Consider the following 14,685-nt stretch of genomic DNA (forward strand, 5'->3'; position numbering starts at 1 on the left):
TTGACAGTCTTGTAAGAATTGAACTGCCAGCTAACTACTTTGCTGTAAGTTTCTCAACAGCTATGAGACTGTAACTTTGGGTATAAACTTAACCCACGTTTCAGAATTAATATAGAAAGAAAAGTGTCTGTATCCTGATTTCAGCTCAAAACCATTTCCCCTTTTTAACTCGTATTTGATGGGGGCCCTATTGATACTGTTAAGGTAATCGTCTTTCTATGTCAATATGTATTGTGAATGGTGATTTAAAGGAATCCTAATCACAGAAAGGTTTGGGTTGGAAGGGCCTTCAAAGGTCATCTCATTCCAACCCCCCTGCCATGGGCAGGGACACCTTCCAATAGAGGAGGTTGCTCCAAGTCCCATCCAGCCTGGCCTTGAACACTTCCAGGGATGGGGCATTGGCAGTTTATCTGGGCAACCTGTTCCAGTGCCTCACCACCCCCACTTACCTTAGTATATGGGAGTTTAATATTGTGTATGTGGATAGAGTTTATAAAAGCTCATAACCACTTAGGAAATACTAAATATTTCAGTAAAAATTTTGACCCACTAGGTGGAGGGACACAGATTTCTTCCCCCTCAGTATGCAGCGCAGTTTGTGCCCCGTGTTAGTATTCTCCTTTCTGCTGAATCCTTACATAATCCCAGTAGCATTGCCTAATGATGAGCAAAATGCAGAGGCTTGAACAAACAGAAAAAGCAGTCCATCTTGAATCAGTGGTGAACAAGGTACCCACAAGAGCTCAGTTGTAGTCCAGAAATTTGTCACTTCTTGTGTTAGCCTTTCTGTTTACAGATGTAAACCGAAGTAGTTGCTTCACTTAACAGGACATCCAGACTTCAGTGCAGCTCATTTATGAGCTAGACAGATGAACAGATGCAGGTATATTTTTACTAGCAGTTTGCTGCACATTCCTATAATGCAGAAGATTCACTGCAGTAATGGCAGGACTGCTCCTTTGAGGGAATGGGTTCCACATTCAGAAGATGCTCAGCACATGCACTGTTAGTAGAAAGCTTTCCAAAGCTGTTTTGTAAGCTTTTGCAATTGCTTAGTTGAAGCAACATATGGTTAATTTTTAAAGTGAACAGATACAAAACAAATTCATGGAGTTTTTTTTAAGTGAAGTACAGGCAGTTCTGTGTTTCTCTTAACTTGCAGCGAATAGCTTGGACTTAAAAAATTATTTGCTTTGCACACCCAATGTACCCATTGAAATGCTGTCAGCCACCAGATTTGGAGCAGCTGTGCACAGGCATTTGACATTTGAGCAGCCCTGTTTAATTTTGATTGAGAAAATTGCTCAGAGCTAGTTTCCACATGGGAAAAGCTTGTTGAAACTATTGTGTCTGAGGAATAGTATAGGATCTCTACTGTAATGTTTGGCAGCATATACAGAAGTGGGCAGACATAAGGTTTTGTATTTGGCTTAGATTTGAGGCTTCTCAACACTCTGAGCGATTAATTGAAACTTTTGAGTTTGTTGCAGATAGAAGTGTATATGTACGTGTAAGTATATGGACATGTGTTGTATATACAAGTGTATATAGCCAAAACAGATTTGCTTATAGAATAGAGCACGTGGACATGATGCTTGTGTTTAAGGAATAATAACTAATTTTTAATTTATCTAAATCATCATTTTTTAGGGCAGAAGATCTCTCTGCTCTTCACTTCCTATGTATTCTGCTCTTGTTCATTTGCTAATTGTGTTTACACACTTTCTGTGTTTCCTGATTACATGCGTTTTTCAAACCATTACAGATGAAATTGGAAACTTGAGGTGATAGCTAATGCAATACTTCTGTCTGCCCTATCAGTGCAAGATTGGTACTGTGGGTTTGCTTTATGACAAAAACATTGGTTTTAAATCCATTTTTCTCATGGTACTGAGAGCATTTCCTTTTTATTTGTAGTGTTCCTTCTTGCAAATAGGTATCATTTTGATTTTAAAGGAAAAGCTTTATTTATCTCCTCAGGAGTCATCTTTGCATGAAATACATTTCAACAAGGAATCATTAAATATCTCAGGAAGGTATTTATGATTTGTTTATTAAATTACAGGAATAGTGGCTTTGCTGAGTGTAGTAGTATATTTGTGACTTGACACTGAAATTAAATAGTGATTGTCAGCTGCAAAGGAAGAAATGGAAAGAGAGAATCTTGAAAAACCTGTGTGCCTTCTATTGCTGAAAACCAAAACTCCTGTACTATTTGCCTGTTTATGAAAATGACAAGTGTTCATTCATAACAATAGGTTTTTGGTTTTTTTTCAGTCCTCCCACACATAAAATCACTGTTAATGGCAAGGAATGTATTAACTTTGCATCATTTAATTTTCTTGGACTTCTGGATAATGAAAAGGTTAAGGTAAGTTCTTCCAATTGTTGTATTTGTATGATTATTCCTCTTTTACATTGTATGTTATCTTTAAATTAAAAATAACTTCAGAAAGCATGAACTTTGTCAAGAATGTATACTGCTAAAGCGGCAAGGAAGATTATAAACCTTTTAAGTTTGTGCTATTTAAGTTTGTATTTTTTACTAAAGTTTAATCCGGTGTACTTACTGAATATTAGCATGTTATCAAGTTAGATTAATATTTAATGTCCTTACCTGTTAGAGTAAAACGAATGATGCTTACACACTTGTCTAAAGTAGTTTTGTTGTGAAATTAATTCACAGAATACAGTATCCTTCCTGTAAATCTGGTCATGTTATGTGATACAGAAACTGATTCGTGCACTTTGGTGTAAAATTGTCAGTATGAAGTGTACAGAAGAGTTAGGAGAGCTTGTGCAGGATTACTTCATGTAATTCTTTCCTGTTAAAGAGTGCAGCCCAAGCATCCCTGAAGAAATACGGTGTTGGCACTTGTGGACCTAGAGGATTCTATGGTACCTTTGGTGAGTAACTGTCTTTGATCTGCCTTAAAATGTGTTCAGACTAGTCTGGTACGCCAGCCGAAATAGTCCTATATATAAAAGCCACAAATTATTTCTGTTGCTCTGAAGAACAGTTATCTTCTAACACGTGTTTACTGAAATTGTTGGGGATGGGGTTCCTAGCTTTGTTTATTATTACTTTATCTCTCTTCTGATTCTTTCTCATGCTGGTCTTGGAGGAGAATTGCAAGGTTTATAGTGGGGTTTAGTTCTGGTCATCATAGTAAGCAGAGAAAGTAAACCTCTTAGGATTTGATAGTGGACGGTGAAGTGTAAATTGAAGTTTCTAGGCAGACCGCACGAGGGCAGTCTGATTCCTGTGATAAAGACTTGGTTGTCTTTATCTAATGCTGTCGTCAGAGTGAAGTCTAAGGTTTGTAGTTTGCAGGCTATGGATAAAATTTCTCTTGACTGTGATTGGGAGGCTGTTGTTTGAAGACATACCTCTTGCTTTCATTGTATAAATGTATAAATCAGGTGGATGTGTCCTTTTGGAGAAAGGTTATGCTGGATGTGTTTAGTATGGCAGAATTGACATTTTTACAAAACCCTTTCTTTCTGTACCCTTACTGTTGGTGTCTGACTAGAAAGAGCAACATTGACATAACTGCCACATTAGACTATGGAAGAATATGTATAACTGATGTTTTCTTATTTGATTTTAGTTTCAATGTTCTTTCAATAAGTGCAAAAAGGTAACATTTGGCCAGTGGTGATTGTTCAAGTCACCCAGTAACAGCCTTTAATTGCTCTTTAATCTTGTTTATTTGCAGTTGATAATAGGCATAATTCTCTGACTATTGCTAGCAGAAGCAGGTAGGGACAAGAGAGTTACACAGTCAGAATAACCATTTGTCTGATACAGATTGTTTTGCTTAGGCAGAATACTTAATGCTGTGGTTACATTTCTGCAGCAACAATCCACTCACCATCTGGTATTATCCATTTTAATATTCGATTTAGTGGTGTTTGTTTCTAACATGGGTCACTTTGACCAAATTGGTTTGGGAAATGCTTGTGTGTGTGTGTGTGTGTGTGTGTGTGTGAATTTATGTTGAGGGTGAGTAATCTCTGGCAGGGAGATGTGACCTTTTCAATTGACTGAAGTGTGTTCAGGGGACAGTATGTGATTTGCAGTCTGACAAGGGCAGTTTTCTGTTGTAATGATAGGTATCCTTATGCAATGGAAGCATCAGCTTGGGAGAACTGAGAGTCTGCCAACAGGACCTCATTAGTTGCTATAAATTACATAATTTGTTGTCTGACTGTAGTAACTGTACTCTCTAGTCACAGTCCAGGAACACTGCTTCAGTTACATGTGGCTTAATCACGAGTAGAATTTAATTACTATTGCATAAGAACATTAGTGAGCCACGTTGCATAAATATTTTGAGATCTGTCAAAGCTGTGATTAACATCAGGTTACTTGTCAGTTTAATTGAGCCTGGATTGGTTGCAACTGGTTTTTGGGAAGTTGTTGTGTAACACTCTTCCTACAAACAAACATTCTGTTTACTTCAATGAAATGATTGCTAAAAGCAGTGATAGTCTTTGTGATATGAAAGCAAGTTAACTATCTAAGAACTTTTCATTTTTTCTCTCAACTAGATGTGCACTTAGAGCTAGAAGAACGTCTAGCAAAATTCATGAGGACAGAGGAAGCTATTATATACTCGTATGGATTTGCAACAATTGCCAGTGCTATTCCTGCATATTCAAAGAGAGGGGACATTGTGTTTGTGTAAGTATTGTTTTCTGCTTGGGAGATTCTGGATTAAAGAGTTTTCCTCTCAATTTATCATGATTGTTAATTATATTAAGTTGAATGCTGAAAAAATATTGCTGGTTTTGATCAAGTATTATGTGGTACAAAGCTCAAATATCTTTTGTTTGTCAAATACTTCTAACCAGTCACTGCTTTTATCATGAAAGCACAGGCTTGGACACTCAGCTGAAAAAAAAGCAGAATAACTTGTGCATTCATGGATTAACATAATTCTAACACCAAATTTTCTCCTTAATAAATAGTACAGTCATACTTGCTTTTCTCCTGTTTACTGCTAGGTTTTCACCTGTCAGAGAACCAATCAGGTTGGAAAAGACCCCTGAGATCACCAAGTCCAACCTATGACCTAACACCACTGTGTGAACTAAACCATGACACTACATGTCACCTCCAGTCTCTCTTTAAACACCTTGAGGGATGGTGACTCTGCCACCTCCCTGGGCAGTCCATTCCACTATCTAAGCACCCTTTCTGAGAATAATTTCTTTCTCATATCCAATCTACACTTCCCCTGGTGCAGCTTAAACTTCTTCTAGGACAGCAATTCCCCTCATACATATTTGCAATGGATTATTAGTTGGATAAATATTGGTACATATTAAAACAACCCAAGAAGAGCTATGCAGGGTCAAACAAAGGATTCACTAAGCCTGGTATATGGTCCCTGAGAGTAGCCAGTAATAATTTGTCTAGGGAAGAGTAAAATGTGAGCAGAAACAATGCAACAATACTCATGGCTTCAGAGCTAAAGAAAAGGGTTTGGATTCAGTAAGAACTGATGGATTTTTTTAAGCCTTCTGATTCTTTTAGCACCTTAGATCTTTAATATCCACAATGTTTTTATGACATGCAGTTTCACAGTTCAACTTGAACATTTTATGGAAGATATGAACAAATAGCTGTTTTGAATACAATACTTACTAATTTCAATTGATGAACTTGATTTTCAGACGGAGAATGGATGCGTTTTCCCTATGGGGGTAGTGAGTGAGTGGCTATGTGGGGCTTAGCTGCTGCTATGTTTAAGCCACAACACAGTGATAGTTTTGCAGTCATCTGCCAAAATGTTTCTTTGGTGCTCTCCTTCCTAAGTGTAAGGCTTGCAGCCAACTTGATTTCTCTGCAGAAGTTCTTTCATAAATTTAATTGTGTCTTTTGGTCATCTTTGAATATTTTCTGAATCAGTGTTTTTGAGGCAAGTCACCAGGATTATACACACTACTCAAGGATGCCAGTGTATCCTGGATTTAGTTATCTTGTGCTGTTTCAGCTTCTCTGTGACAAAAGATCTCACCATATTTGAAAGCAGCTTGGTTGGAATTGCTGCATTTCGCATGTGCAGAACGTTTGATTTAGGTGCCATGTTTACAAGATTAGTTGACCAAAGCAGCTGTGAAATTACATACCCCATCATGCTCAGAAGTTTGCTGTTCCAACACTTAAAAATGGTGGATAGTTCTTTGAACACCGAGGTATTATTTCCAAAAGGATATTAAAATGGAGGTTTTGAATACTTGGAGGACCGCTGTAAATGTAACAGGCGCATCTTTGGGTTTTTTCCCTAAGACCCAAAGCAAATGAAGTGAGAGTACACTGGGATGATTACCATGGTACTGTACCTGGTCCGTGGAATGCTGTGCTCAAGCTGCTGTCACATACAAACAAAAGGACCAGTGTACACTTCAGCACTACTGTTGACTTACTTTTAGTAAGTACAGCACATAGGAAAACTGAAAAGCTTTGGAAATTAGTTTTCAAAATGTAGATAAAATATATAGTGCCTTAAAAAATCTGGCTTTATCTACACAAGTACAAATATCTGCTCAAAAGCAGGACAGTCCTAATAGCCAGCTCTCTTTGAATAATTGTTAAACTGAGTGCAAACTTAGAGGGGTCTGCTGTATTTACAGAGATGAAGCTGCCTGCTTTGCTATTCAGAAGGGATTACAAGCATCTCGTAGTAACATCAAGTTATTTAAGCATAATGATATGGCTGACCTTGAACGGCTGTTGAAAGAACAAGAGACTGAAGATCAAAAGGTACCACTCCTTTGAAGAAATGTTTGTACTCTTTTGTGCCACCTCCTCCACATTTTTTACTGGGTCGTGTAGTTGAATGGATGCAGTGCTTATAGGCAGTTACTTGGTTTACATAAATCTCTATTGAGCAGTTAATGTTGCTTATGTAATTAAGATATTTATTATTTTGAAAAAAATTGTTTTATTTTCCCTTGTCTGCTTAACCACTAGAAGTGAGCTAACAGGCATTGGTAGCAGGGAAATATCTTTATGGGTAGATGACTGAAGTGTGAGCTCTTTTTTAATATTTTTTTTAAATACTGTCAAGAACTTTTTTTTGGGTTTCTGAGAAATTTGTGTAACTGCATTTGCCTAATAAATCATGCAAGATAACTATCACTTTGAATGCCACACTCTAAAATCAACATAAAAATGGCTAGTCCTAACCCTTGAATTTATGGAGTGAACGTGGTTGATTTTGTTTTTCTTAGTCTTCCCCTATCCTGCATTCAACTCTTCAGATGTTCTCTTTCTTGAAAAATTTGAGTCAGTTTGTTGTCTTGGTTCTCATTTTGACAGTAATTCAAAAGGATGTCCAAAGGTAGTTACTGAAATCAGGATCAGCAAGTACGGATAACTTGGTTAAGTGAGTTTTAAAAGAATTAACTCTATAACTATCATCATTGCATGATTTGTTCACAGAATGCTGGAAAGTTACACACAGTTGGAAGAAAGCTGATTTTGTCCTACCACACAGAAAAACTAAAGTAGATAAATTGTCAGTCAGCTTAACATCAATGTAAATCTGTAATGGATCAGATTAATAGCATATTTATAGATAACATAGTAGTTAACATACCTTCACAGAATATACATTTTGTCAGATAATCTTTATATGAGTTTTTAGATGTGGTTGTCAGACTAATTTGTGTAACACATTCAGTTGGTTAGAGCAGAGTGCTTTGAATTAGCTACATAGTTAAAGTTTCTTAATGTAATTAGCTGAACGTGAATGTAAAGCTGGTGGGCAAGAGCTTAATATAGAGCATGTGTGTATAACTGTGTATAAGGCACACTGACTAGAAAGGGGTAGATCATACCACTAGGGTGAGTTGGTACAACTTGTGGAATGGACTGTGGCTAGTTTGGTGTCTACCACTCAGGAAGGTCAAATAGGTGTTCTCTGAATCTTTTTACAAGAACTGGAAAATGTAAGAAGCATGACTTAATATTCTTGATCAGAAAATATCAAACAAGGTTTAAAGTAGATAAAAGAGGAATGGTGTTTTAAAGCAGCAAAATTCAAATTCTGCCATTGAAGTTTAAGCAGAAACAAGATATTTTTATGCCCTGTATTGTGCAGAGATCAGACAAGGACTTAGTAACTCGAGTGTTATGAATACTTTTGCATTGTGTTTTATGAAGACACTACTTCTAAGAGGTTTGTGCTGCATTGTGAATCCTGATGCTCAAACCACTTGTTGAAAAGTCTTGTAAATGCTTGGACTAGTACGAGTGTAATAGAGACCAAGATTTGTAGTATTTGTTCTGGAGTTGCATTGTTTGTATTGTGTTCATGAAGTTCAAACGGATTGGTTATGATTTGTGGCAAAACAAGGCATCTTGAGTCTTGTGTAGGAGCCGAAAGCTTTAGAGTTATTACAAAATAAAAAAAGGGCAAAGTAGTCCAATGAGCCATTTCAGCTTTTGGTACAGATGAAAAATAACAAGTTTAAAGTAACAGCTTATTTGAAAGACCAAAAAAAAAGTCTTTAGAGCTTTGCTTGTAAGTAACAATTGAACTAAACCTGTATCTTTCTCTGAAGAATCCTCGCAAGGCCCGTGTAACTCGAAGGTTTATTGTAGTGGAAGGATTGTATATGAACACAGGCGACATTTGCCCTCTTCCAGAGCTGGTAAGTCGTTTTGGTTTGCCACAGCTGATGAAGTAATGATACTGTATAAGCCTGCATAGAAAAGCTCTGCATGAAGTGTTTTTGTTTACCTTCTTGGTTTCTCATAGGCTCATAAATGGTGATCCCAAATCTTGCCTTGTTTTGAAACTTCTGAAGCTATTGAGACTTAGAAATTATTATCTGGTTATGATTTTTGTTTTTAATCTGTAAAATATACTATATTTGCAGCTACACTGTACAACATGAAATCATTAAACTAGGTTATATCTTAAAAAAGTAAAAAGAAAAGTAGTTTCAAAGAAGCCTTCACACAACTGTCAGACAGGTGACTCCAAGGAAAACGTTTGCTGTTCAGCATAAAACGGCTTTTTGTGCAGCCTCTATGGTAGTAGATAATGGAAGAAATGCTGCGAAAATGCACAATCTTGAAAGAACTTGATAGCCTATAAAAACAAAATCTAAATTTTTTTTATATATTATGAACTTTTATGAAATTTGCTCTAGTGTTACATGATGGAATAATTTTCAAGGTTTTAAAAGTGTCTTAATGACAGAACAAAACTCTAGAACTGACATTTATGCAGTATTCAGAGTACTGTCCTTGTCTTTCTTTACCCCATGTGTTTTGTTAACAAATTCTGAGGGGCCTGCCTTGTATTTTATATAATTTTCTTTGTTTTAGATAAAACTGAAGTATAAATACAAAGTTAGAATATTTTTGGAGGAGAGCCTTTCCTTTGGAGTCCTTGGAGAACATGGAAGAGGAATTACCGAACACTTTGGAATAAATGTATGTGAGGTTTTTTGTTGTGAAGCAAATTGTGCAATCGTTTTCTAATACTTGTGGCATTAACAATGTTTGGTAGTGTACAGTAGACATTTAAACATTTTTTCTTTATCAGCCTTAAAGCCTGCAGGTCTTGGCACTCTTGTGTGCTTGCTTGAAATAATATTACTTATCTTTAGTGAGAAAGATAACAAAAGAATTTTTACAGTGCATAATTCTATCTTCTTTTTTTGACACTTGATGGGATGATGATTGCTGCATTTTCCAGCCACATACACTTAAATGTCACTCTGACAGAGAAATATTTGGGGTCTAGGAGTAAGTCAGAAAACTCTTTGCCGTGTATAGTCAGCTTCCTTTGCTCTATTGCTTTTTACTCCAGTGGTAAAACCAGTATAAAACTTCGGATAGTTCTTTCAAAGATGATGTTGTACTACTTTACTGGCAGATTAAGCCAAACTATTTCTTCAAGGCTCTGCCTTTTGTGGTGTCCATGCAGCTGAAGAGTACTTTGGAAATCCAAAATGGTACCCTTGCAGTTGTTTGCTACCATAGGCCCCTGAGCTGAGTGGAACAAAATGCTCTTTGTTTGCTGGTGTTCCTGTCTGGAGTGTCTCTCACTATATTCTGATAGTGTCTTGAGTTCAGCTTGGAAGTGAAACAGCAGATTCTGAGAATTCATACTGCCTTCCCCTATGTCTTTTCACTTCAAGTGTCTTAATACCAAATGTGGAAGAGAGAAAATTAATATGGGAGAGGATACACACAGTGTTACTGCGGTGCTTGCCAAGGGCATTCTGATTAACTGAATTGTATGTTAAATTCATTTCTGATTAATGGACTTTTATGTTAAATGCATTTACAGACACAATCATTCAGATCCTCGCAAAAAAAATCTGTAACAAGTGAAATGAGTCAGTTATGTCTCTAAGGTTCTAATTCATTTAACTTGGCTTATGCTTTATTTTGATTACATTCTACCTCCTGCTGACTGCAGTGGGACTACTTACCTTCTTAAAGGATACCATCGTACTGACTGCTTTGTGGAATTGTCACCAGTACCTAAATAATTTGTTTTGTCTGTTCTTCACATTGCATTGCCTGACAGAGTGATCCTATATAAATTATTTGCAGATCCATAAACTTCAATTTCTAAAGTCCTTTCTGGTTTGCATAAAATAATTATTTTGGTTGTAGATTCATTTTATTATGGGATAGTTGGGTGGGTCTTCTCTAGTAGTCATGATGAAATTAAACAAGAAATATTTTTAGTAAATTTAACTTATATTCTTGATGTAATTAAAAGCATCTCCTAATAACTTGTTGATTTACATGACAGATTGATGATATAGATCTTATTAGTGCAAACATGGAAAATTCACTGGCTTCTATTGGAGGATTTTGCTGTGGAAGATCTTTTATTATTGACCATCAGGTAAGCCAGCTGTCATTTTAAATGATGTGGCAGGATTAGTTACTTGGAAGTGAGAGTTAACCGCTAATATCAGTTTGCAAGGACTATTATTTTATAGATTATTCTGCAATATTTGAGTCCATACAGAAACTGTCTGGTTCTATGAAATATTGTAGATTAATTGAAGACCTCCTTTTAAATCCTTACATATACCTGTAGGTGTGGAGGAGAGGTGGTTTATATGTATGTCAATTGACTTTTAAAACTATACTGTTATAAAATCTATAAATCTATACTGTTATGAACAAAAATTTAGCTTTTTTTTTAAAATTTTATTTTTTCCCTTTTCCCCCACAGCGATTGTCTGGTCAAGGCTACTGCTTTTCTGCATCCCTACCTCCTTTGTTAGCTGCTGCTGCTATTGAGGCTCTGAATATTATGGAAGATAATCCAGGTACTTAATTCACGAAAATGTCATTCTTTAGTCTTTCTTCACCCAATACTAGTAACTCGTACTTCTCCCTACTTTGGTTGCTCACCTTTTTACTCTTAAGTAATCTCTTTACATGCATTTTTTTCCTTCATATTATTTCCTTCCCTACTGTTCTTCAGTGCTTTTCTTCTTAGAGCTGAAAATGAGCACATTAGTTGAGGATAGGAGGGACAGAGAGAGTTTTTACAAAGCAAATAAGAAATTTTTATTTTGCGTTGTCGTTCAGTGATATGCTTCTTCCTTGAAAACAAATTAGTTCAAGACAAGTGGAGGAAAGGAAGGTTAAATATTAAAAAAATGGGAATGGAATATATTTCCTCAGGACTGAACAGTCTTTTCTTTTCCACTTGCCCTACATCATTGCATTTTCCTTCTCCAAGGAAGCATTCAGGCAAGAATCTCAGGAATGATCATGGTGGAAACTGCCTGTGGTTGGGGCAGGACCAAGTGCAGGGCATTTGGATAAAGTTGGGAGGTGGGAATTTGTGTTTTAAGGAGTTGAGAGATTTGTATTTGTTGTATCATAGTATGGTTTGGGTTGGAAGGAACCTTTTAAAGAACACCTGGTTCCAACCCCCATGCCGTGGGCTGGGACACCTAGTCCAGGTTGCTCAGAGCCCCATCCAGCCTGGTCTAGAAAAATCACTTTTCCCTGACCAGGAATTGAACCTGGACTGTGGCAATGAGAGTGCTGAATCCTAACCAGACCACCAGGAAAACATGATTTTTTTTTTTGATTGGTTGATTGGTGGGGTTTTTGGGTGTTCTGTTTTGTAGGGAGTGGAGGGGGGAGGCATATGAGGACAAAATGGCCAAATTGTGTATACTTAATTTTAACCTTCCTTTGCATCAACAGTTTTGAGGGCATCTGCAGAGATGTAGTATTTAATTTGTGACAAATAAATAAAAATTACTGGGTAGCCCATGCCTAGTCCTCTGAAGGAAAGCAAAATCAGTAAGAAATTAAGAGTAAGTTATAGGACTGTTAGATGCACTGGAGGGTCAGCCTTTACCAAGGAGAAAAGGCCAAGGATTGCAGACCAGCAGACAAAGTTTCTGCTTTAAGAATCTTCAGTGAATTGGTGAAGGGATCAAGGAGCAGAGTCTGCATGGCAGTAGATGCTTTATAGATACTTAGAAGTTGGACATGCTATATCAATCTCATTACCAAGTGATTGTGTCATCCTTTCCATGTGTTCATGAATCAAGGCAGCTGGAGTAATGAGATAAAGGGAAGTAGTGCATTTGTCAGGTCTTTAAAGCCTGTTGTTGCCTCCAGAAGTGGAATCAGGAACACTATGAAGAGTAGTCAAGAGACTTAGTGGTACAGTGGCTACACATATCTTAGAGTTTTTTCCAAATGTTATTTTTGTAATCTTGGACTAAGAGAAATGTTAAGTAGAGAAAGGATATCTAAGCCTTTCCTTTTTTTCTCTTTGGTTTTTTTTTTGTGTGTAGACATTTTTCAGACTCTCCGGGCTAAATGTGAACGAATTCACAAAGCTCTACACGGGTAAGTGTGGGTTTGTGGGTGGTTTTGGCTGTTCTGCATTTGGCTATGCCTTTATGATGCCAACTTTAAAGAGCTCTTGTTGCCCAAATCTTTTCTTGCTTTACAGATGCTTAGAGTGGCATGTGTACACTAAATTATGTATCTGTTAAAGGAAGAAAATCATCCTTTCCCGGCTGTTTCTGTTATGCTGTTGAAAGGAGTCCGAGTTTTTAAAATCCTCTGCAGATCTTGAAATGAGATTATACCTTAATGCTAGTGATGAAGTTTGCACAGCTCTTACACATTTAAGTCTTTAGGAAAGTGTGATAGCTCTCAATGATACTAAGTGTTGATAAGCCTTTTGAAAATTGTCTAAGTAAAAGCATTATAGGGTGAAGCTTAGCAGATACTCTTAGACCACTTGGTGCGTCTTTCAGTCACCTTTAATACAATATTGTTCTTACATATGAGACTTGAATGTTAAGTAGGAATAGAAGTATCCATTATTCTGGAAGTACATAGAATATTACTAGAATTTATCTGAAAAATAAGGTTTAAAAATTTCTAACACCATGCTGGTTTAAAAGATGGCTATACTGAGTAATTGCTTTCTATTTTCCTGACAGGTTTTGATACTAAAATATAGGAAGTACTTTGACTATTCAATGAATGTTTAATGTGCAGCAATCATGCAATTGCATTTTACCATTCTTTTTCTTCTACAATTCTCTGTTACATAGTACAGAAGTTAATAACCTTGAAAAACACTCAAACAAAGTCTCTAATACATGATTGATTATACTTCTTTGGAGTGATCCTATATCAGATAATCCTGGTCTTCTTAAAAATGTGTGTAAGGCAAGCTCATCAATGTCATGAAATCCGAATTATGGCTGGTGGTGGATGTGAGTTTTATGGGGCCTGTCAGTTTTAGAGACCAGAGGTCTTGATTGGATTTTGGATACAGATTTCTGGAGGGGAATAACTCGATCCAGAATGTGTGTGATATGTCAGGACAACAACAATCAAATGCTAATCATTCGGTCACATTCTAGGAACCCAATTAACAACTGTCCCTATGTACAGATGTGGGAACAATTCTAGTAATATAACTAGTTTTAGAGGAACTTTGGACTCGGTGACAGATTATGTTGTAAAGATTTTCTATAGCATATAATCTAAAATCAGAAATTTTGTCAGATTTTACCAAACAAAATAAATCTTGTTCCTTATCCCATAAGTGGATACAAAGATTTATTATTATTTATTTCCTTAATGTAGACTCCAAAACTTGACCATGTTTTTATCAACAACATACAGGGCTAACATGAATATTTCTCTTACATCTTCATATGGATACTTCTAGAATTTCTGAATTGTTAATCCTTTTTGCAAGAGGAGAAGTCACTATCATTACAAAAACCTACTGAAACCACATTTAGTAAACTCCTTAGGAAAGATATTCACTTGATAAGTTTTGTTGTCTTTGTCTGCATTAGTATTAGTAAAGTGAAATATCCCTCTTTTCTCACTCACCACCTAGAAAGGGGAAACATTGTCTAGAATTTTCACACTTGTGTTCAAGTAGGATGTGTATCAAAGTCTTTTTATTTGTTTTAGGATTTCTGGCTTAAAAGTAGTGGGAGAATCTTTTTCTCCAGCATTGCACCTACAGTTGGAGGAGAGCTGTGGATCTCGAGAAAATGATGTGAAGTTACTCAAAAGAGTTGTGGATTATGTAAGTGTCCCCATAGTGATTGAAATATATCATTGCCTTTGAATGTCAATAATGAATGAAGGGTGAGAAGGCTTATTGGATAACTTGTAGA

General features: G+C 36.5%; 1 protein-coding gene across 1 annotated transcript in view; it reads left to right on the top strand.

Moving 5' to 3' along the window:
- The window catches only part of SPTLC1 (serine palmitoyltransferase, long chain base subunit 1), a gene marked incomplete at its 5' end in the record, with an annotated part of 17,245 nt that overhangs the window by 1,090 nt on the left and 1,470 nt on the right, over nt 1-14,685 (top strand). The window contains 10 exons of the mRNA XM_009070725.1: nt 2,281-2,374; nt 2,838-2,910; nt 4,558-4,690; nt 6,646-6,775; nt 8,581-8,670; nt 9,353-9,460; nt 10,797-10,892; nt 11,229-11,325; nt 12,823-12,877; nt 14,477-14,594. Of these exons, the coding sequence (XP_009068973.1) occupies nt 2,281-2,374; nt 2,838-2,910; nt 4,558-4,690; nt 6,646-6,775; nt 8,581-8,670; nt 9,353-9,460; nt 10,797-10,892; nt 11,229-11,325; nt 12,823-12,877; nt 14,477-14,594 (994 nt within the window). The remainder of the gene's footprint in view (nt 1-2,280; nt 2,375-2,837; nt 2,911-4,557; nt 4,691-6,645; nt 6,776-8,580; nt 8,671-9,352; nt 9,461-10,796; nt 10,893-11,228; nt 11,326-12,822; nt 12,878-14,476; nt 14,595-14,685) is intronic.

The sequence above is a fragment of the Acanthisitta chloris genome, unplaced genomic scaffold (assembly GCF_000695815.1).
Source record: "Acanthisitta chloris isolate BGI_N310 unplaced genomic scaffold, ASM69581v1 scaffold35332, whole genome shotgun sequence".
NCBI classification, from domain to species: domain Eukaryota; kingdom Metazoa; phylum Chordata; class Aves; order Passeriformes; family Acanthisittidae; genus Acanthisitta; species Acanthisitta chloris.